The following is a 24371-nucleotide window of genomic DNA, read 5'->3' on the forward strand; positions in this document are numbered from 1 at the left end:
AGAACTGACACACAAAACAAAACAACAACTACACTACACACTAACTACACAAGACAACAAACTAACTAAGGTGAGGCAGGAGGAGCAGAGACCCGTGGCGGCCGCCGGTCCAAGTGTGAACTGAACTTCGGGTAAGAAGTTATGACCTGCAGTCTATCTGGGTCAGATATGAACCAAGTTTAGGTGGAGTTTATTTTCGTTATGCTGACCTTTTCGTACTGCGTACTAGCTAGCACGATGGAGTTTCTACAGCTGGGTGGGTGCTATGAAGTTACTGATGTTGGACTTTATTTTGTTCATAAGGTTAATTAGTAGAGATGCCAACCGTCCCCTAAAAACTGAATCATCTCGTATTCAGAGAAAATATTACACGTTTCGTGTTGAGGTGAAAAGGAACAGTTTGTCCCGGACTTCAGCTACAATGAAAACGACACAAAGCTGGAGTTATTCTGTGTCTTGGTTACAGTAACTAAACTAAGTACAACAATCCAGCAAAGCCTAAAGCTCAGCCACCACCTTAAGCATCGGATGAGGATGATGAGCAGCAGTTGCTTTGGCCAAAGGCAGGAACCTGGAATGGTGCACCACCCAGGTGGAGAGGACAGCAGGAGAGAGAGAGAGAGGAACAACAACAGCACTGACAGGAAGTCAGAGAGGACTGGAGGACCATGACATCTGTTTGTGTATTAAATTTAAAGGTATTAAGATCAAACCGCAAAAATGACAATACAGAATAGCTACAGTGCCGATATGTGTGTGAAGGGTTGTTGGTGGTTACTGTCTGTTCTGCCACAGGTTTATTTTTAATCTACTGAACGGCCTCATTTTCGTCTCGGCCACATACAAAAGAGGAAATGCAGCCTGTGGTTTGAGACAACAGTTTTGTGTGTAGCAGTGTCTTATTTTAAGCCATCAGTATCCAGCAAACATAAGGTCCTAAAGCACACTGCACTTTATTGTCCTCTTCATACCCCGATGAGGAAAATACTTTAGAATATTAACATGTCAGTAAGATGTAAAGGTTTAATGATTGAGACCATGAACATATGCAGAAAGTGTTTAGACTCTGACCTGTAGATCAGACTGTGACAGGAAGGATCACTTCTCAAAAAGACGTGAATGATGGAAAATATTGTGTAAACATTGTTATTTGTATAACTGCAAGTTCACACGGAGCTGCAGTCTTATGTGCACCATCTCTGCACTGAAACAAACCTCAATGATCTTTTGTTGTTTCCTTCATCAGCCTGCAGAGTTAAAATGAGGAAGAACATTTACTATAGAAACTGTGCTTTAACTGCTACATTAACTAAAGTAAAATAAAAAAAAATTACACATCTTTACTGTAACAGTGCCAGAGCTGACAGGTGGGGAGGTCCAGATTAGGAAGAAGAAATTAGAAAAAGGAAAGAGATTTAAAAAAAGAAAAAAGAGGAAATGACACAGAAAACAAACAGAACCTGAAAGAGAGCAGAAGGAAGACGGAGGGCTGAGGACAGGGCCCAGAGCTGTGATCACATGCACATAATATACAAGGACAAACCACCATCCACATCAACCCACTGCTCTAAAACACTTCAAAAACTCTGGTGTGAATGTGGTGTTGTCTTATTCTTGTTATCAAACCTCAGTAAGTGTAAAGAGGAACTGGAAGCTTGGTCCAGTTATAAGTGAACAGTTCAATAATGGTTTGTTGCAGTGCTTTGTGCATTTTCTCAGCATGCTTTCAAGATTTAACCTGTGGCGTCCACAAATGTGGACATCACATTTTGTCTTGTCTAGACCACAGTACTCCACAGGACCTGATATCCACTCACGAGCACATTATTCTGCCACTGCTCTATCAAATTTTCAATCGAATGTCCCCATATGTGGATATCAGGCCCTTGTACAGCAAAATCAAGTACAAAGTAATTCTTTGTTTTTACATTCATCAGGTCCCAATCAGCTCAAATAGCAAAGAGAAATAAAAATGCTATGAAAGAGTTCAGGTCTTCGGAGGTTAAAGTTACTATGGCAACATGAGTAAAAATAAAGGTAAAAGTCTTTCTGGAATAATTATGATAAGATCCGTCTACAGTCATGTTGTAGGTAATACACCACAGTATCTTCTGATCTATTAGTCTACACATCACTGAATCATTTGGACAGATTAACATTTGTGGAATCACACAGTGTTTAAGTCTCACTTATTTATTTATGTTGACTGGAAAGTGTAAGTTGACACTTTTGTGATCTCAACAGAGATTTTGTGATGACCCACAGGTAAGTCTCTGTGTTCCTGTGATCAGTTATCTGCAGTGTTGGGTAAGTTACTTTAAATTAGTAACTTAGTTACATTACTACTTACTTCTGTCACGGCGGGGTGCGCCGGTGTGTTTTTTGAAACAGGACCCAAAAGCAGATGTGGACGAGGTGTTGCAGGTTTAAACAGAAAGCGATCCTTTATTTCGATGATTGCAGGGGTTAAACAAGGAAACCTAAGCAAACAAAAAAAAAAAAAACCCACTAAGAAACAAATACTATGAAGTACTAAGACTATGGTGGGGATAACAGACAACCCGACGATGACATTCAGAAAACAAAGGACTTAAATACACACATGAGGTGATCAGGGGAAGTGGAGACACATGAGGAAACAGCTGACTAGGATAAACATAATGATGCACAGGCAAGAGTAAAACTAACCACATGAACACAGAATACAAGACCCTTTTCAAAATAAAACAGGAAACATGCAGACTTAGACACGACAACACAACTTAACAGGCCTAACACACATGACAGACTAGACAAGGAACCGAACATAACCACACAGACATGACGCATGAACCAGGGAGACTTAGTACAGGGGAGATGACATAACTAAGAAACAGGACTACACAGTAATCTAGAAATTAACTAGGTGAACTAAGCTAAGGCACAAATAAATACAAAAGATACATAAACTCAAACACTGGGTCGCTCGACCCAGGACCATGACAACTTCTATCAAAAGTAACTCAGTTACTTCAAGTTACTCGTTACTTTCAAAGTAACTAGTTACTAGGGAAAGTAACTTTGGTTTACGCAGAATTCTCTTGTTAATGTGTTGCTTCCATAACTTTTACAGTCTTCTAGCTTCCTTACTTGCAACAAGTGCACTGTGCCACCTACCAATAGAAAAAATAATAATAATGTGCATATTTCCACAAGAGAAATCCCACGCCTGGACCGTCGTTGACCGCAGCCATGATTCCAGCCCACGTCACAGCATCATGTGCGCTTTTTACATCCAACACAAAAACTGCAGTCCGGGACAAGCTGTGTGTCTTTTCACCTCAATACGAAACGCGTAATATCTTCTCTGAATACGAGACGATTCTGTTTTTTACGGGACGGTTGGCAACTCTAATAATTAACCTTATGAACAAAATAAAATTCAACATCAGTAACATCATAGCACCCACCAAGCTGTATAGAAACTCCGTCATGCTAGCTAGTACGCAGTACGGAAAAAGTCAGAATAAGGAAAATAAACTCCACCTAAACTTGGTTTATATCTGACTCAGATAGACTGCAGGTCATAACTTCTTACCTGAAGTTCAGTTCACCTGACACTCGGACCAGCAGCTGCCTCGGGTTTCTGCTCCTCCTCCTGCCTCCCCTTTCCCTCATCCACCTGCTGCCTCCACCACTTGCTAATGTTACTGAATCTGTGGAAGCTCTGCGAGAGCCACCACACGAAGTAACGAGTAACGAGCCTATCTAAATCCCAGTAACGATTAACGCGTTCCTGATTTTGGCATAATAAATGGCCTGTATTTATATAGCGCTTTTCTAGTCCCTAAGGACCCCAAAGCGCTTTACACAACCTGTCATCCACTCATTCAAACACAGGTGATGGCAAGCTACATTGTAGCCACAGCCACCCTGGGGTGCAATGACAGAGGCGAGGCTGCCGGACACTGGCGCCACCGGGCCCTCTGACCACCACCAGTAGGCAACGGGTGAAGTGTCTTGCCCAAGGACACAACTAGTTACTGTGCTCGTTACCACAATAAAAATGTAGTTACTGTAACGCGTTACTTAATAACGCGTTAGTCCCAACACTGGTTATCTGTAACTCAGTTTTCTTCGTTTGTTACCATCGAGGCCTGAAACCTTCATAATAAAGGTCACCTTTGTTTGGTACTCTGAGTCCTGCTTTGCATGGGTGGCTGTAGCTCAGGCAGTAGAGCTGAACATCTACTGATCAGAGGGTTGCTGGTTCAATTCCTGGCTTCCCCTAGTCTAATTCTCACATATTCTTGGGCAAGATACTAACCCCAAATTGCTCTCCGAGGCATCCATCGGAGTATGGATGTGTGTGTGAATGTTTGTCAGAAAGCACTAAGAAAAATGTGCTAGTGTGAATGGGTGAATGCACGAGTTGTGTGAAGCGCTCAGAAGAGTAAAAAAAGTGCTGTATAAGAACCATTTAGCATGTGGGTCTGCTTTTTGAACTGACTCTGGACACAATCACATGATCTGTGTTGGTAACATGTGGTGTTCAACACAAACATCATTATTACAGTGTTTCAATCATTGTTTCACATCAGTTTGTTTTATTTTATTGTGTTTACATGTAGTCAGAGGCTGAGGTCAGTGTGCATCTGCACATACATGTCAAAGCAAGACAAAGAACAGTCTGCAGAATAAATGAGTTCCTGCTTTACTTTGAAATGACAACAGATAATAAATATAACTTTGAATTTATCTATGAATTTAATTGTTCTTTAGTTGGTGAAACATAAAGGTCTTTAGTCTCACTTCAGCCACACACTGAGTCATTTCCTGTGTTTGGGTCTCCACAAAACTTAAAACCAGAATTTAACCACAAGGTGGAAACTTTCACAGGTCTGAGGTCAAAGGAGCCTTTTCACTATATTACTGCATGATGATGTTTCAGCTAAGAGTCAAATAAAATAAAGACATTTTAATGCAGCCTAAAGCAATAATTTAATTTAAAACAATCAAAAGGAGAATTTTTTTTTTTTTTTTTAAAGGCTTTAGTGAAAATACAGGCACCAAAGTAGAAAAGCTGTTTTGGTATATTCACTCTCAGTGACTCCCAGTCTGCAGAAACCTGCCAGGAGACAAATATTAGTGGATATTGCACCCAAAAAATACCCCAAACGGGCAAAAGAAATATCCTGACATGAAGCAACACAACAACTTTGTATATTATAGAAAAAGGAAACAACACAACAAAAGAAACAAGCTTCTATGTTTGCAGTGGACAGGAAATATAAACATATCAACCAACTGCTGCGGTCAAAGCTACAGGAGCTGTTTGAGTTTTGTGTGTAACGGCAGGAAGCACAGAGAGACCAATCAGAATAAGAGCCTGTAGAAAAACTCTTGTTGTATCTATATTAAACACAACTTCTCTTTATCTGCAAAGTAAAACTGTTTGATTATCTGTGGATCAGAGTGCAGCAGGCTGGATGTGATGATGGGGCACTCTTTGCTCTGCATGATGGGCTTTTTCTGTAAGTACACGTCTGACATTGTTTGAACGGCAGCGATTAATGAAAATGTTTCTGAGCTATGAGAATTACAGTGAGTCACTGCTTTAACCTGTTTACCTGAGAGCTGGAACAAAGCAGACTTGTGATTCTTTAAGTGTTTAAATGTTTGATACGCTGCTGCTTTTTGCATCACTTATAGTTACACACTGTGTTACAACAGTTTGAGTTATTATGTTTGAGCCTGTTTGACAAACAGAAGCACAGAAATTTGGTGATTGCTGTTCATCTGGATGTATCTTTAGAAAGTCTTACTTTATATTGTTTTTGATCTTGTCAGTTGTATAATGTCTGATGAGGTTTTATTCATTATTTTAGTGCTCAGTACTGTCATCTGTGGAAATGCTGAAGGTAAGAAATGATTATTTTCTTCCTGTTCATATATGTAGCTGTTATCTCCTATAATGTGCTCAATAATATCCTCCCTGTGTTTACATGTTATCTTCTGCACAGACTCAATGCTTCTATTCAGCCTGTGCAGTTAAACATAAATGGCTTCAGTAAGCGCTCCATGTGGAGACTGTGGCGTTCTTCAGAGCTTTTACTGATGTACCATTTGTACCACTTTCAGTCTGTAAAACTGTAACAACAAAACAGAGCAGGTACATTTAATCTCAGTGTAGATGCACAAATGTCACATGACCAATGCAAGATCACAACATTAACAATAAATGGACAAAGCCTGTCAAGTGACGTAAATACAAATACTACATGCTGACATGTTTTATGCTAACAGGCAAAACAAAGCACTAACAGTTAGCTTACAGTAGTAATGTAACAAACTTCACAGACCCACAAGAAGGACAGAGCACTAATATGTAGAAACAATCCATCATCTGCCCAAACTTACACTTTATCCCATGTCACTACCCGATCCGTACCGGAAACCCGATCGGTACCCCGCATGCGCAAATCTTACGTCACTTCCTCTCTTTGCCAACATTGCGACATTCAATATATTTGAATGGTACGGTTAGCGCCCAGTTAGCTCCTAGCATTTCTCAACAGCTCTGCCTCATTTTCGACTGCCCGGGACATTTAAACAATGGATAATCCGTGTACAAACAAATTCATGCTTTTCTCCTCAACAGAGAGCGTCCCCCGATTGAGCAACAGCGCCGTAAAATAAGAAGAATGGCGCCTAATTACAGAGTTAATAATGCAGACTTTGTAATATCTCACGTGTAGATTCATCAGCCGGATTAAGTGTTTACTGACAATTGACAGTGATAGCGCACATCATCATCACTATTCCAGCAATCCTCTCCTCACAGACAAGCATAAACACACTCGACTATCGCTAAATCAGATTTAACACACGTTTGTAATGACGATAATTCAGTTTATAATAGGGTTTATTCGCTCGGTCAGCAGGTGGCGGTATCCTCGTACACTGGGGAGTAAACTGCCATTAAACGAACAGAAGAAGAAGAAAACATCTGCACATGCGCGGTACGGATCGGGTAGACCCGATTTGTACGGTCAGACTTTACACATGCGCAGTGTAGCATTCCAGCCGGACTTTATTCAGACGATGCACTCAATGATCATTACGGATGGACCATGGTGGGGTATTCCAACCCATTTATTCACAAATTGCCATAGACACATCGTAAGAGCTGTTCGCCTTCCAGCTAGATGCTAATTTTAAGATGGATGGAAAACGATAACCTTCTCATTTAATCCTTTCTGCGGCAAGCAGTTGCGGTACGATCTTCCTTCCCGCAAGTTGCCCGTTACGAATTTCAAAATAAGAGTTTAATCTATATTATAAGGTATAATTCGTTCAGGGATTTAACTATTTGAAAAATATCAAATAAACAAATAATCTGGGTCATTTACACTCCCACCAAATCATTAGTGTTCAAAAACATCACTCCATAAACATAGGAAGAAAGAACACAATGATTTCATAATACAAATAATGACCAAACAACAGAAGCATAGTATGCAAGGAATGGACTAGTCACCTTCCAACAATAAGACTAGTTTTTGAACTGGCCGTTCGAGCACTGACCGCTTAGTAAGACGTTCACCATTTTTGCCAAGTTTCCTGTCACCTAGACAGAGCTTCACTCTCCTAACCAGTCCATCTCTGTCCATTGTAGTCTCTACGACTCTTCCCAACCTCCATTCATTTCTGGGCAAGTCTTCATCCTTCATTATGACTATATCCCCGATCTGCAGGTTTCTCTTTGGGGTGCGCCAGCGTTGTCTAAAGACAATGTTGGCTAAGTACTCTTTCTGCCAACAGCTCCAGAACTGCTCGGCCAAATATTGTATATGGCGCCATCTCTTTCTCGCATACATATCTTCCCTTATGAACTTGCCGGGGGGAGGAAGGGCCATGGTAGACTTCAGGGTAAGTAAGTGGTTTGGTGTCAGTGGCTCAAGACTGTTGGGATCATGTAGGTTTTCAATAGTGAGAGGACGACTATTAACTATCGTCATTGCTTCATAGAAGAATGCTCGGAGGGAAGCATCAGGTAGGTTTCCAGGTGAGAGTCCAAGGGTCGCGTTGAGAACACTCCTGACTGTTCTAATTTGACGCTCCCACACTCCACCAACATGACTTGATCCAGGAGCATTTAGGATGAAGTCACACTGCTTCTTAGAAAGGAAGTTCGTCAGTTTATCACCATCTAATTCCGTGAGGGCTTCCTGCAGTTCATTCTTGGCTCCTAGGAAGTTACTGCCTTGGTCAGATTTGATCTGGCGTACGGCTCCACGTATAGCAATGAAGCAGCGCAGTCCAATTATGAATGAGTCTGTAGATAGATCCTCCAGCATTTCAATATGGATGGCTCTGGAGGAGAAGCAGGTGAAAAGGAGACCATATCGTTTTCGCACACTACGTCCTTGCTTGCTATAGAAGGGTCCAAAGCAATCCATTCCACAGTAGGTAAAGGGTGGAGATGGATTTACTCGCTCTGGAGGGAGATCGGCCATTTTCTGTTCTTCTGTCCGTCTCCGAAGCTTCCGACAAACTACACATCGGCGAAGATAGGATGCAACCGTCCTGCCAATTCCTGGTATCCAGTAACCTCTTGTCCTAATTGCACTGAGAGTCATCCCCTTGCCTTGATGTTTGACTTCTTCATGACAGTATGCTATGATCATCCTTGTAACATGATGTTCCTTTGGAATGATGGTAGGGTGTTTAACTGAGAGAGGAAGGTTTGAATCACGGAGTCGACCTCCCACCTTAATCACACCATTGTTGTCCAAGAAGGGGTTGAGGTGATGTAGCTTGTTATGAGGTGGCAGCTGACAACCTTTCTTCAGTAGCCGCACTTCCTCCGAATATGTTTGTCTCTGCAGATCTTTGATGATGAGGCGCTCGGCTTCTTCTCTTTCCTGCACTGTAGAGAGGCCGATTGACTTATCCTTGTTGATCCTTCGAAGAATGCGAGCCACTGCACAGATGGCGCGAGTCCAGGATGAGAACTTTGCCAGCCGATAAGTAAGAGAATCTTGTTCTACAGTTTCCGTGTTTAGAGTCCGTGTTTCCTTAACTTCTGGATCTCCGACTGACAGTTCCGGAGCCACCTCTTCTGAGAGGTCAACTCCCTTTTCCCATAGAAATGCAGGGCCGGTAAACCAGTCCGATGATATTAGCTCATGGACAAAACAACCTCTAGAAGCACGATCCGCAGGATTCTGGTCAGTAGGGACGTATCTCCATTGCCTTTGATTCGTGTAGAGATGTATCTTCTGGATACGGTTGGCTACGAATGTATGAAAACGTCGAGCCTCATTATTGATGTACCCTAGTACAACCTTGGAATCGGTCCAAAAATGCTCTTCAATGTCCGCATATCCAAGTTCTTCCTTCAAAACATTGCTGGTTTTCACAGAGATGACTGCAGCCGTCAACTCTAATCTTGGGATCGTGGTGACCTTTGTTGGGGCGACGCGAGATTTGGCCATGACTAAAGCACAGTGGATGTCTCCTTCTTCATTGCTAAGCCTCAGATATGAACACTGTCCATAGCCAGTAGTGCTTGCGTCGGAGAAGTGATGTAACTCACGTTTAATAACCCTTCCGAAATCTGCCGGGGCATAACTTCGGGGTATATTTATCCTCTCCAAGTTGTTGAGGTCGTTTTTCCATTTCTCCCACCGTGGACGAAGTTCGTTGGTTAGAGGGTCGTCCCAACCTGTTCCATGGCAGCACATCTGCTGCAGCACTTCCTTTCCAATGAGCAAAAAGGGGGCTATGAGACCCAAGGGATCGTACAGGGATGCAACAATGGACAATATGCCTCGACGTGTTGCAGGCTGTTCCTTAAGGTTGGTGCTGATCTTCAGGCAGTCTGATTCGACGTGCCATTGGATACCCAACGCTCTCTCTGAAGGTAAGTTATCAAAGGCAAGGTTGAGGTCTTTAATGTCTGATGCACGTTCAGTTGCTGGTATGCTTACCAGGACAGCTTTGTCATTGGACACAAACTTGTGGAGCCTAAGACCACCCAGGGCACAAAGTTTTCTGGCTTCTTCTGCTAACTTGATAGCCTTCTCTGAGCTGTCTGTACTTGTGACTCCATCGTCGACATAGAAATTTCTCAGAATGAACTGAGAGCCTAATGGGTACCGGTCTTTATTTTCTGTAGCCAAATGCTTCAATCCGTAGTTTGCACAGCCAGGCGATGACGCTGCGCCAAAGATATGCACCCTCATACGGTATTCTTGGGGCTGTGCACCGAGATCTCCTTTCTTCCACCAAAGGAAGCGCAGGTAATCCTGGTCTGACTTCTTCACATGAAATTGGTGAAACATTTTCTCTATGTCGCACATCAATGCAGTGGAGTGCAACCGGAAGCGAAGAAGTACACCGTTGAGATTGTTCATCAGGTCAGGACCAGTGAGCAGATGATCATTCAAACTGGTTCCCTTGTACTTGGCAGAGCAGTCGAACACCACGCGCAGTTTGCCTGGCTTCTTGTCGTGGAATACACCGTGATGAGGTATGTACCATTTTTCGCCCTCTTTCCCATCATCGTGGACTTCCTCTGCATCACCCCTTTCTATGACCTCCTCCATGAACTTGATATACTGTTCTTTGTACCCTTCATCCTTTAACAGCTTCCTCTTTAGATGGCTCAGACGTATGACTGCAAGCTGTTTGTTGTCAGGTAAGGTAGGTCTCTCCTTAAAGGGCAACGGCATCTCGTAGTGACCTAGACTATTCTTTTCGATGTGGTTCTTGAGTTTGTCCAGGAACAGGATGTCCTCCTGAGACACTGGTTTGCCGTCTTCCTTAGCATCCTTAAAGTCAGACTCTAGAATGCGAATGGCATCTGCCGGAGTGACTGGTGGGAGCTCCCTGACTGCAACTTGGAAGCACTGTCCCGCCGTACTTGAGGTGTCGGGGCATGTCGACGTACCACCAACTATGCTCCATCCTAAGTCGGTACGAATTGCATAAGGCTCATCGTCTCCTCCCGTTATGACGTCTCTTGATGCCATTGCTCGTGCGCAGTTATAGCCTATCAATAAACCAACCTCACAGTCCTGTAGAGGTGGAATCTCTTCTATGACCTTGGAGAGATGATTCCACCTTTTAGCTGTCTCGCATGTTGGGATATGGGCTCTGTTTACTGGTATGCAATCCTTGGTATAAGCAGGAGGAAGGTCGATGAGGAGGGAAGAGCGATAACCCCGAACACAAAGCCCTGAGACTCTTTGGCTCTTTACGATCACGTCGCGTCCAATCATAGTAGTTAACTTCAGCTTAACTGGACAGGAATCTGCCTTTAATACATCACTCAGTTCCTGGTCAACAAACGTCGTGTCGCTTTGCGTGTCCAGCAAGGCGTAAACCAGTTTCTCAGTTCCTGTATCCTTTTTTGACACCCACACAGGCACAATCATTGATGTGTTAGTTGGCTGTCCGGTAATCACTGACATTGAAGTTGCAGCAGCCTCCGTTTGGCCGGCATTGCTCAGGATAGTGGTTTCCTGTGGCAGAACTCTTTCCTTCTTTAAATAGTTGTCATCGTGTAAACAAGTGGGATGTTTACCCTTGCACGTGTTGCATGAGTGTCGATGTCGACAGTCTTTTGCACTATGTCCAGGTTTGGTGCAACCATAGCAGAGCTTATGTTCTCTGACAAAATCTCGACGCTCCTCCAGAGTTTTAGCAATAAACTTGGGACATCCATGTAGTCTGTGTTGATTATTTTGACAGAAGGCACAAGGAGACCTTTCCTTTCCTTTAACTGGCTTGAGCCTCTCGGTGTCAGCCTCAGTCTGTGTGTTTAGAACGCTTGCCTTGTTCCTCTTAGGGTCTCTGCTGCCTTGTTTTGCAGTGCTCGACTCAGAGCTGCGGAGGGCATAAGCTGAGGTGATTGGATTGCAAGCAATCTCTGCCTCTGTCGCCATAAATGCGGCGAAGTCCTTAAAACTGGGGAATTCCTTATTGCCCTTTAAGGCTTCAGTAACCTTCCTGTTCCAGTGAGATGCTATCCACTCTGGTAGTTTAAGGATTAGCTTCTTATTCTCTTCACAGTCGTTCAGTATTTCGAGGCTCTTCACATGTGTCATTGCATCTTGGCAAGCGTTTAAGAAATCTGAGAAGTCTCTTAATCCTTCTGCATCTCTTGGTTGGATCTTTGGCCAATCTGTGAGCTTATCTCTGAAGGCTTTCTGTATAATAAAGGTTTGGCCATATCTGTTATCCAGTTTGTTCCACGCATCCTTATAAGCGTCGCTGTCATTCCTATAGAAAGTTCCTTCTAATGTTTTACGAGCTGGGCCGCCTACATACTTCCTCAAGTAATAAAGTTTGTCTGCTGGGGAGATGGCCTTTTTGTCAATAAGTGACATGAATGAAGTTTTCCACTCGATGAACTGAATGGGGTCCCCACTAAATACAGACGGCTCTGGAACTGGAAGTCTATTTAGAGCCATACTGTCTTGTAGGGCTTGGGCAAGGGATGACACGTTTAGGTCGGGTGGCGATGCTGTGACGGTGGGAGTTGGAGGGTTGATAGCAGGGGGAACATGATGGTTTCCCACTGAACTATTAGAGGAATGGAGACTGCCTTCCTGCGAGGCTACCTGGCTGTAGACTTGCAGTTTGGCCCGAGCGGCCCTCGAATTCTTTTCTGCTTGGAGGCGTTCAAGTCTGCGCTTTTCTACTTCCATTTTTCTGTGCTGTTCCTCTATCTTCTCCATTTCTCTCTCTTCTTCCAGCAACCCTTCAAATTCGACTTCCTTAGCAGCTAGCTCTGCTGCTGCATCCGCCTGTTTGAGTGTTAGAGTAGTGCCTTTGTGACTACGGATTGACTTTGTCACTCTAGATGCAGTGGATCCATAGATGGAGCGTGCGTAGCTGTTCTTAAGCAGCTCCCTGAGACGGCAATGTACTTGTTCTGCATCATAATCACCATCGAGATCTGACATTCTCTCGTAGGTAACTTTCATAATTTCGGCTGTAACTGCCTCACAACTGTCAACGTGACGTCTTAATTCTGGAGAAGGTGTAATGTGACTTCGTATTTCAAGGTAAGTGTTTAACACAGTTTCTTTCTCTTTCTCCAAAGAATCCATCAAAGATGCCAGCTCGCCTTTACTAATGTCTGACTTGAGCTGCTCTCTTGACTCTCGGGCTCGAATCTTCCATCTTTCGTACGTTGAGATGAACTTTCTTTCCCTTTTTCTTGCTTCCTCCTGTTGCATTTCGAGCGCCTTTGGAGTTGGGAATTTTGTTCGAGTGGAACGTCGGAGGCCTTCCTTAAGCTCACCTTGTAAGTTGTTCAACGTTTCTTCTCTGCGTTGAATTTCCTTCTCCAAAAGTTCTATTTCCGTAGTTTCTGATGTGTCTTCAAGAGACGCTTTAAGCCCTTTGATTTTATTCTGCAGGTCGACTATCTGATGCTCTAGTTCTGTTTGTGAGGAGGGAGTCTCCATTTCCTTCGTGTTTATGTTATTTACTTATCTAATTTGCAGGCTTTAGTTAATGAGCTGCTTGTGGTTACTATAACTTACAGGCTGCATTAACAGAAGGGAGGAGAATCTTTGCACTTTAAACCAAGTTGAAATAGAAGCGGATAACCAACACAACATTGAGAAGAAATGTATAAAATAATGAATGCAACCTGCTAGCTGTTGCAAACTGATGTGGTAAAGTAAACCTCTTATGCTAAACACAGATCAATACACCATTACTATTGTACAGTTACAAATTGAACTAAATGCCCCTCTTTCACCCCCTTTTGAGTCAGTAGAAAGAATGATAAATATACAGTAGTGGTGGTAAATACCAATAAACAAAATTACTTCACTTGTTATTACTTCATGTCCGTCGTGTCTTAATGCAGCAGATGTCCACAGTAGTTGACGACCTTCTCTCTCCCTTTAACCACCACTGATGAGAATGAATGTCCTTTCCTTGTCGATTAGAATGAAATGTTCCATACCTTTTCTGACCGTCACATCAAACCATTAAGCCAGCTGCATGATGATTATAAAGTCTCTGTCTAGAAGACCCATAGAATGGCACTGAGTTGCTCCGTGAAATGTCTTGTCAATCCCAGACGAATAGCAACACAGCTCCGTGACTCGTCCTCGTGGTTCTGTGGTGCAGGATGGCAGCAGGATGATGCGGGGGATCAGCTCTTACTGTAGCATTCCAGCCGGACTTTATTCAGACGATGCACTCAATGATCATTACGGATGGACCATGGTGGGGTATTCCAACCCATTTATTCACAAATTGCCATAGACACATCGTAAGAGCTGTTCGCCTTCCAGCTAGATGCTAATTTTAAGATGGATGGAAAACGATAACCTTCTCATTTAATCCTTTCTGCGGCAAGCAGTTGCGGTACGATCTTCCTTCCCGCAAGTTGCCCGTTACGAATTTCAAAATAAGAGTTTAATCTATATTATAAGGTATAATTCGTTCAGGGATTTAACTATTTGAAAAATATCAAATAAACAAATAATCTGGGTCATTTACACGCAGTAAGGATCGGAGAGTCCTGATCTGTAACTTTCTTTTTATTTTTCGTTTTTGTCTACATTGTACTGAAATGCTTCATTATTGCAAACATTTTAAGATATACTTGTTATTCTTAACATTTTAACAGATACTCTGACCCATAACTATCGTAAAACGCTACGACCGGAAGTAGAAACCTTTCGCGCATGCGGGGTACCGATCGGGTTTCCGGTACGGATCGGGTAGTGACATCCCATCTCAAGAGCAGCAGATGCAGAACTATCACAGACACGGAGCTCTAGCCATTATTACTCCGCACTTCCTCCATTTAACCACTAGATGGCGGACTTTGACATGAGCGGACCAGGAAGAAGCGGATGAATAAATGTGACCCGTCATATAACAAACTTGAAACAAACTATATTTCAGGGATTGACTATGTGCACGAGACAATGCTAACTTCCTGGTTTGAGACCGGATGTAGGGTTGTACATTTCCAGTAGCTTTACTTTGTGGTCAATCACTACTGCGAAGATATCCGGTTGTTCAGTCTGACGTCACTAGCCGTGTCTGGGTCTAAACTCCGCTGCAGGTCCATATATCAAACGATCACTATGGCATTACTGAGAGTTGAAAAACTGTATAAAGTCTTTCATCTTTAATAAAATGATCAGCGTTCTGCTCTACCAGGTGTAACAATTGAGTTTAACATCCAAGCATCCATGAAAACGGAATTTATGACATTTAATGGAGTTAGAAGTTAGCAGGGAGTTAGCTCGCTAGCTTCTATCTAAATACAATATAGCATGTCCTGACTGCGGGGTTTTGGAAACAAATTCAAACGTACAGCTCTGTTATCACTTCCAGCATAAATGAAGACAGAAAACTAAACAGCAGTGACGTTTGTAGGGTTACTGAAGTTTGGCTAGCTGGTATATAATGATGTGCTACGTGACCGCTAGCGACACAGCTACGTTAGCATAATATAAACAAGCTAACTTTTTTCCACTCGATAAAAGTTAACGTGAGTGTTCTCGGTGGTCAGAAACAAATGTAATCGCATGGCAGGATGCTGTAAAAGGACCAAACTTCAGCCAGGAGAACAACTGAGATAATCCATCCACAATACGAGGTTAGTCATTCATATACTGCTGCATGGGCTGGGCTGTAGTTACATCCTAAGGTTTTAAAAACTGAGCTTAAATAAATGATTAGCGGTAATAAAAGCCGAGGGAGGTCAACAGGGATCACTGACTGTTTTAGGAGCTTTTTGAGATCAAATAAAAGAAAATACATAACATTAAACATGTTAACAACACAAAAGCCATATAGAGATTGACAGACCACGTGACTTTCGCGCATTGCATGCCGGTAACTCGTGGCAAAACAATCCAAGTACCGCATCAAATGCAAGCATTTGCAGCACCGCAAAACGTTCATTCTTCGGTTCCAATAAATTCTTGCTTTTTCTTTGCCCCCCAAAAAGGTATGTACAAAACGAAGGAGAACAATGCCGGTCCGTACAAAGACAGTCTTAATGAAAAGTCAAAGAAAAGATACGAGGAAAAAAATCAAACCAGTGAAAGTGTTAGACCCTTACGAGCACACAGAGGGACAAAATACGTTAGCGTGCTGCCCAACTTTCACCACGCTCAGATTTATAATTATACGGTTCTTGGAGTGAGTGCATACACTCGTGAAGTTTAGTAACTTCCGGTCACTGCAACAAGCCCAGGTACAGTTTACCGACGGATGGGTACAGGACCTTGAAATGCACCGTGTAGAAAGTAAAGACCATCCTACGAACAAAGGTAAGTTTACCAGTCTCACAAATCGTCTTCATAAATACACATTCGTTAACAGTTTATTAATAGGACCTTTGAGCTCAACGGTAATTAATTAGTAGTAGAAATAATTTCTGGTACCCATCACAGAAATGTAGCAGTGACAGTGATATTATATGCTGTAATCGTACTGGGCAATTAGTGATATAAAACAACTGTTTTATCCTGTGAATAAAAGTATATGTTTTTGTCAGTGTACCATGGCAATAACAGAAGCGAAACACAATATTGTGTCAGGACAATTTACTATTTATGCACAATAAACAAAGGAGCATAGCGCGACAATTTCTGTTCAGTGCCAGACTTGCTTGTAACCTATATCACCAATTATGTTATGAAAAATGACGCATTAACTACAACAGCAGACTGACCTGTGTGTAAATGCTTGGCGCAGACTAACCTGTGAGCTGGAGTGTTCTGGGACGTTATATTTTGTCTTTGAATGGCTGCAATCCAGGCCACCCGTCGCCTCTTTGTTACTTCGGAAACATGGCTCGAACAATTTCTCTTCAACGACGTAATCCGATAAAAACGATCTCTTTACCCGTCGGCTTCCCGTGGCTGTCATGCGACCAGCTATTGCAGTTAATAATACAACAGCTTCTTGCCATTTTTGTGTTTCTTTTTATCGCTGTATAACTGATTTCAATTGAAAGCCTGCGTGCGCTAGTACCTCTTGCCACGAGTTCCCAGAATTCTTTGCGGTTTTACCCCTGAGTGACGTCACATTTTCAATCTCTATTAAACGCAGACTACTTTAGACCCGGAAGTAGGATTCGTCGCGTCATCACTGAACAACCCAACGGATGTAGGGTTGTACATTTCCAGTAGCTTTACTTTGTGGTCAATCGCTACTGCGAAGATATACTCCAAAATCATGTCCAAAACTCGAAAACGGAAAGATCGCATTAAGTTACAAAGAGCAGAAGGTGGAAACACTCACCACTGTTATGTCATAAAAAAAATCTAATGATCAATTTTGACGTTTAAAGAGTTTAGATCGATCAGTTGTTTACATCACTCAACACAAGCAGAACTGCATTACTGCAGCAGAAGACACATCGTCCACATTCAGAAGTATCTCTGTATAGTGACTGGTCTTATGATTTAAACAGGCAAATGTTCAGCATTCAAACTACAGGTGAAGAATAGTCAAACCAGATGTTTCCCCGTTATGTCGATATCAGCTAGTCAAGTACACACCTACACAGCATGTTAACAAACCGTGAAAAAAGCCACACAAAAAATGAATGATTGCTGGTAACGGTTTCGATACGTTAGTATGTAGGAAGGGTATGTTGTGACTTACCTTCAAAATTACAGCGGTCCCTCGCAATAACACGGTTCACCTTTCACCTCGCTGTTTTGAGGATTTTTTAGTGCAAGTTTGCACCTTTTTTTTTACGTCACATTGTGTCCTGCGTCCTGATCGCTGCAGACGATCTCCTCCGTGACGTCTCTCCTGTACAGTACAGAATCGCTGCATGGATCGCTAGCAGTGTGACTCTGAAGTGCAGTACTGTATGTCGACGATGTCCACCAAACGTTTTGCACCGTCAAAAAATAAAATTGGCTACTTGATTTCACCTATCGCTGGTTATTTTTAGAACATAACACCCGCGATAAACGAGGGACAGCTGAGAAATATAACATTTGAATCCCTTTTCTCTTTTGCTCTGAGGCGCAGGGGGAAAATATCGACAAGTCGATGAACATCATTTACAGATATATTGGGTAAATGCCCAAGACATCTATAGAAATGTAAATCGCCGCTTGATTCATTCATTTGCTTAACTTGTTTTGGACCGTAAACAGGGCGTGAACAGGACACCGGAAACAAAGCTCCCCACAGGAGTTTCCGCACCGGAAGTAGCATATGCTAACGTGCACATAGTCAATAACCTGAGGGACAAAATATTGTATATGATACAGCTCACACTCCACTGCATTTATTGGTTAAAATATTAAAAGATCATATCAAGAGTGCAACCATGTGAGCAGATGTTTCACTCAGCTGCTACACAAACTTTACATTTACTAGAGTTTGTTGCCTTGAAACTGACTGATTTCCTTTTCATGAGTATTTATCTGTCCATCCTCACAGATCACAGTTATGATTCACAAGATGCTGATGAACTGGAGGATCAATCTAATTTATTACAGCACAGCGTGATGAGGGTTAATGCAGGTAACTCAAATCTGAAAACAGACTCAACCACAGATCAGTCAGTTAAAGTCCTGCCTGAAGACTTTAATCAGTCTTATTATGAGTTTTTACTTTCAGTTATTTATAGTGTCATGGTGTGCTGTCTGCCTCAGTGTCCTCTTGAAAAAACCTCTAAAAGTTGTTAAAGTCATAAATGAATAAGACTTCACAAGAGTAACAAGTAAAACAAACTGGACAAAGTGCCGTCGATATAGATTCACTCATTTATGACTGTCATGATTTCATCATTTTAGTCTGAGTGCTTCTTCCTCATCTTTGTTTAGTTTTTTTTAAAAATTATTGTCTCTTTAATTTAAAGGTTTGTTTTCTTTCCTCCTTTGTGTTATTTTTCTTCCTCCTTTATGATTTTCCTGTTTGTTTTTAACTGTTTCTCATTCCCAGTCATGTTTAAATAGTCCTGCTGTATCTTTTCCTCAGTCTTTGTCAGAGCATCTGTGAACACTCACGTGTGTTCATCTCTTAGTTGTTTCTATTGACAGTTTATTTATTTCTAGTTTTACGTTTTGATTCTTTGTATGTTTCCATTTTTAGACTATTTAGGTATTAAAGTTCAGTTTTATTTAAGTTATTTTGCTTCCTGCATTTAAGTTCACACCTCTGCACTCCACTCATTGTTACAGAGACACATATTTACAAGTGTGTGTATATATATTAACCCTCGTATGCATTTTATTATCTCTGTGTGTGTGATCAGGTTTGTAAATATGTCAAAACATCTGTGTGCACAGATATTATCAGCTGGAAAGTCTTAAAGTTTTGCATAAAGCACTTAAAATACAGACAAGTGATCACGTTTCAGCTCACCTGCTCTCTTTGTTGTCTGTTTTATTACTTGTGACCTTTGCTGCACTTCTGCTGTGACAGATCCACAGATGAGTGTGGAAGGGTTTCTGTAATCGAGGGTTCATTAACCCTGAGCTCAGACTCACAGGCTCAGGCTTTCTGTCACACTCAGAACAAACCACCAGGTGGCGTATTACTCAGCCAGGCTCACCTGCTCTTCACCTTGTATTTGAGTCACAGTTGCAGTAGGAAATAAAACTGCAGCTGGAACATCTGTGTGGCAGATGTGGTGTTCTCCTTCTTCCACTAAAAGGACCACAATTATAGCCTCATATTTGTCTAAGTTACAGAACTTAAAATCAAGGCCATTCTGACAGCACACAGCACAACCACACCAGCAGGGGGCAGTGTGACACTGATCTGTGATGTGAATTACTCTGTTCAGAAAAACCTCATCTAAAAAATGAGATAATCTCTTTTAGCTCTAAGAGTGCAATCTCTGTCTCTGATGGAGGCATCTACACCTGCAGAGGAAGGAGAAGAAACACGAATTTACTCACAACTAAAAGCGATTCAGTCATTATTCAGGAAACTAATGAGTTTAAAAAATTTTGAGAGTTGAAAAACGTCTTCTCCAAATTGTAATGGAAGTCAATATTCACTAATCACCAGCACTTAAACCACTAAATCTGTCAGATTAATAATTATTAGGCTCAGTACATCGTTTCACCTTTGTTCAGTCTTCAGATCACTTACAGACACAGAGGAGTTCATGGTGCTGTTTTGTATTTTTAGAGTGATTTAAAAAACAGTTTGTGCTCCTTTCCTGGTTACTGAACCTTTACTCTTATTTTTCTTTGCCAGTCTGTTTTGACTTTGGTGCCACATGAAAACTTTGTATTTCACCATTTATGAACTATTAATCACTTTATGAGAGCAGAGCAGCCTCCAGCTTTGAATCCATCACTGGAGGTTTAACAGCATTGTTAGGAAACAACAGCTAACTGATGACTCATGGATTATATGTTTAGAAATGTGTAATATGTAAATGTAAAGATGTAGAAAAAAGTAAATAGTGAAACATAAAGATCATTAAATTACCTGGTTTAATTTATTTTTTAAAATGTATTCAAGTCAAAATTATCAGTCTGCTAATGATATATTTTTATTTGATCAGCTCCTCCTAAGCCCACTGTGACCCTGCAGCCATCCTGGACTCAGATATACAGCGGTGAGACAGTCACTGTCAGATGTGAGATTCATGGAGGTGAAGGAGCTCAGTGGACGTATGAATGGAGACGAGGCCAGTCAAGCATACGTTCAGCATCCAGAGAATACACATTTAGAAGCGTTACTGAGTCTGATGGTGGAGAATACAGCTGCCGGGGCACAGGGACCTATTTGTTAACAGAGTGGAGTGATACCATCATATTCAGAGTATTATGTAAGTTGGACACATTTCACTCATTATAATTTATACTACACAATGTTTCATCCAAAAACACAACAAAATACTTTGTATTTCAACAACACTACGGGTTTTGTTTAATTATAACAACATACAGTGATCACTGACAGTGAAACATCTGGGTAAGAAAAAACATATTCAGTACATTTGTTGAAAAACTACAGGGTGGGCTATTTATATGGATACACTGTAATAACATGGGAATGGTTGGTGATATTAAAGTCCTGTTTGTGGCACATTAGTATATGTGAGGGGGCAAACTCATCAAGATGGGTGGTGACCATGGTGGCCATTTAGAAGTCGGCCATCTTGGATACAACTTTTGTTTTTTCAATAGGAAGAGGGCCATGTGACACATCAAACTTATTGGTAATGTCACAAGAAAAACAATGGTGTGCTTGGTTTCAACGTAACTTTATTCTTTCATGAGTTATTTACAAGTTTCTGACCACTTATAAAATGTGTTCAATGTGCTGCCCATTGTGTTGGATTGTCAATGCAACCCTCTTCTCCCACTCTTCACACACTGATAGCAACACCGCAGGAGAAATGCCAGCACAGGCATCCAGTATTCGTAGTTTCAGGTGCTGCACATCTCGTATCTTCACACCACAGACAATTGCCTTCAGATGACCCCAAAGATGAAAGTCTAATGGGGTCAGATCGGGAGACCTTGGGGGCCATTCAACTGGCCCACGATGACCAATCCACTTTCCAGGAAACTGTTCAGCTAGGAATGCTCGGACCTGGCACCCATAATGTGGTGGTGCACCATCTTGCTGGAAAAACTCAGGGAACGTGCCAGCTTCAGTGCATAAAGAGGGAAACACATCATCATGTAGCAATTTCAAATATCCAGTGGCCTTGAGGTTTCCATTGATGAAGAATGGACCCACTATCGTTGTACCCCATATACCACACCAAACCATCACTTTTGTTGTTCCAACAGTCTTGGAGGATCCATCCAATGTGGGTTAGTGTCAGACCAATAGGGGTGGTTTTGTTTGTTAACTTCACCATTCACATAAAGGTTTGCCTCATCACTGAACAAAATCTTCTGCGTGAACTGAGGGTTCTGTTCCAATTTTTGTTTTGCCCATTCTGCAAATTCTGTGTGCCGATCTGGGTCATGCTCGTTGAGATGCTGCAGTAGCTGGAGTTTGTAAGGGTGCCATTTGTGAGTAGTTAATATCTGCTGAAGGGATGTTCGACTAATGCCACTTTCCAGTGACATGCAGCGAGTGCTACGCTGTGGGCTCTTGCTGAATGAAGCTAGGACAGCCACTGATGTTTCTTCATTAGTGACAGTTTTCTTGCTTCCACATTTTGGCAAATCCAACACTGAACCAAGTTCACGAAACTTAGCGAGCAGTTTGCTGACTGTAACATGGGAGATGGGTGGACTCGTAGGGTGTCTTGCATTGAAATCTGCTGCAATGACCCGGTTACTGCGTTCACCAGATATCAACACAATTTTGATCCGCTCCTCATGTGTTAACCTCTTCAACATGTCAATGGCTGTGAACAAAGAGAAACTTGTAAATAACTCATGAAAGAATAAAGTTACGTTGAAACCAAGCACACCATTGTTTTTCTTGTGACATTACCAATAAGTTTGATGTGTCACATGGCCCTCTTCCTATTGAAAAAACAAAAGTTGTATCCAAGATGGCCGACTTCTAAATGGCCACCATGGTCACCACCCATCTAGAGGAGTTTGCCCCCTCACATATACTAATGTGCCACAAACAGGACTTTAATATCACCAACCATTCCCATGTTATTACGGTGTATCCATATAAATGGCCCACCCTGTAAATTCAGATTTAATTATCCCAGTTTATTCAGCTCAGTTGCTTTTCATCACTGCAGCTCAGCGTCATGATGCAGATCTTTTGTTTTAGCATTTTTATTTTTTCCAATTCCTCAAAGTTTCCATTTGACTACAATTTGGTCTCATTTTAGGAGAGACTGCTCTGCTACGTTAGCCTTTCTCTAACTGTTGGTATGTTTACTCATAGCAGCAGTTTTTTGATTTGATCATCTTGTAATTCCCAAATTAAATATCATGAATTTATGGCAAAGAAAGAATTCAATTTTTTTCTGAATGAAGATTATTTGGATATATTGGAGGTTTAACAGCATTGTTTGCAAACAACAGCTAACTTACAGCTCATAGGTTACATGTTCATAAATGTATAAATATGTAAATGCAAATATGTAGAAATAAGTAAACAGTCAAATATGAAGATCAGTAAATTACCTGGTTTAATTTATTTAATTGATTTGATTGATTGATTTGATTTGATTTTATTGATTAGCATTCAAATATCTCAATGAATACAGAACAAAGATCTACCACAAAGCAAGAAAGCATGAGACAAGGCTAATCAAAAGGTATTGGCTGAAGCATTTGCTTCAGCCAAAAACCCTTATTTAATAAAAACAAAACATTTTATTGTTGATTTTCAAGTCAAATTATCAGTCTGCTAATGATATCTGTTTATTTGAACAGCTCCTCCTAAGCCCACTGTGACCCTGCAGCCATCCAAGACTCAGTTAAACAGCGGTGTGATATACAGCGGTGAGACAGTCACTGTCAGATGTGAGATTCATGGAGGTGAAGGAGCTCAGTGGACGTATGAATGGAGAAGAGGCCAGTTAAAAACACCTGCAACATCCAGTGAATACAGAATCACAGTTACTGAGTCTGACAGTGGATTGTACAGCTGCCGGGGTAGACGAGGTTCTTTCTGGACAGTGTGGAGTGACGTCATTACATTGACTGTCTTATGTAAGTTGAACATATTTCTCTCATTTTAATTTCAAAAACAAAACAAAATAATTTCGTCAGTACTGTGGGTTTCTGGGGTATTTGTTAACACAGTGGAGTGACATCATCACACTGACTGTGTCATGTAAGTTGGGCATATTTCACCTTTTTTAAAAAAAATTCTATTGCACAATGTTTAATGCAAAAACAACAAAATATCATGTCTGTCAATAAAACTGCAGGATTTGTACCTATTTTAATATCAAAAGTAGCGTAAAACAATTTTTAAAGTTTTACATAAAATCCACAGCAACAGTGAAACTGTTATGATACGGCTGTGTGGCAGGGAGGATGTAGGACACAAACGCAAAACAATCATCAGAGCAATGAACTTAAAATGCTGCTTTATTGCAGTGGTATAATTTTCACGAAAAGAAAAAAACTTGCAAAAACAAAATGAAACTAAAAACTGGGAACTAAAAACAAAAACACTTCGAAACCTGTAAACGAGTGACACTGATCTCAGGGAGCACGGAAACACGCAGCATGGTGAGGGGACGACGTGACACTGACAGAGAGAAACACGGGTCTGAAATACACTGACCGAAATGAGGGAATGAGACACATGAGGGGAGAACAGTCGAGACCAGGGTGAAGCAAAGCTAGAAACAGTGACAAAGGACAACCAGGAAAAGATCCAGGGAAACCGAGTTAACAATAAAAACTCTGAAAACCATAAATTTCACACTCCAGCCTCAACTCTCGCTGCCCGGTACCAAA

The 24371-nt window shown here is 41.6% G+C and overlaps 1 protein-coding gene across 1 annotated transcript in view; it reads left to right on the forward strand.

Annotated features, from left to right (window-relative positions):
• Window positions 1-14048: 14048 nt before the first annotated feature.
• The window catches only part of LOC146674914 (Fc receptor-like protein 5), an 84263-nt gene continuing 73940 nt past the window's right edge, over window positions 14049-24371 (forward strand). The window contains exons 1-4 of the mRNA XM_085401119.1: window positions 14049-14176; window positions 19432-19595; window positions 20528-20794; window positions 23334-23612. Coding sequence (XP_085257245.1) covers window positions 14049-14176; window positions 19432-19595; window positions 20528-20794; window positions 23334-23612 — 838 coding nt within the window. The remainder of the gene's footprint in view (window positions 14177-19431; window positions 19596-20527; window positions 20795-23333; window positions 23613-24371) is intronic.

Source organism: Rhamphochromis longiceps, linkage group LG3, assembly GCF_057381845.1.
Source record: "Rhamphochromis longiceps isolate RC_006_pf linkage group LG3, R_longiceps_female_GT1.1, whole genome shotgun sequence".
In the NCBI taxonomy this organism is placed as follows: domain Eukaryota; kingdom Metazoa; phylum Chordata; class Actinopteri; order Cichliformes; family Cichlidae; genus Rhamphochromis; species Rhamphochromis longiceps.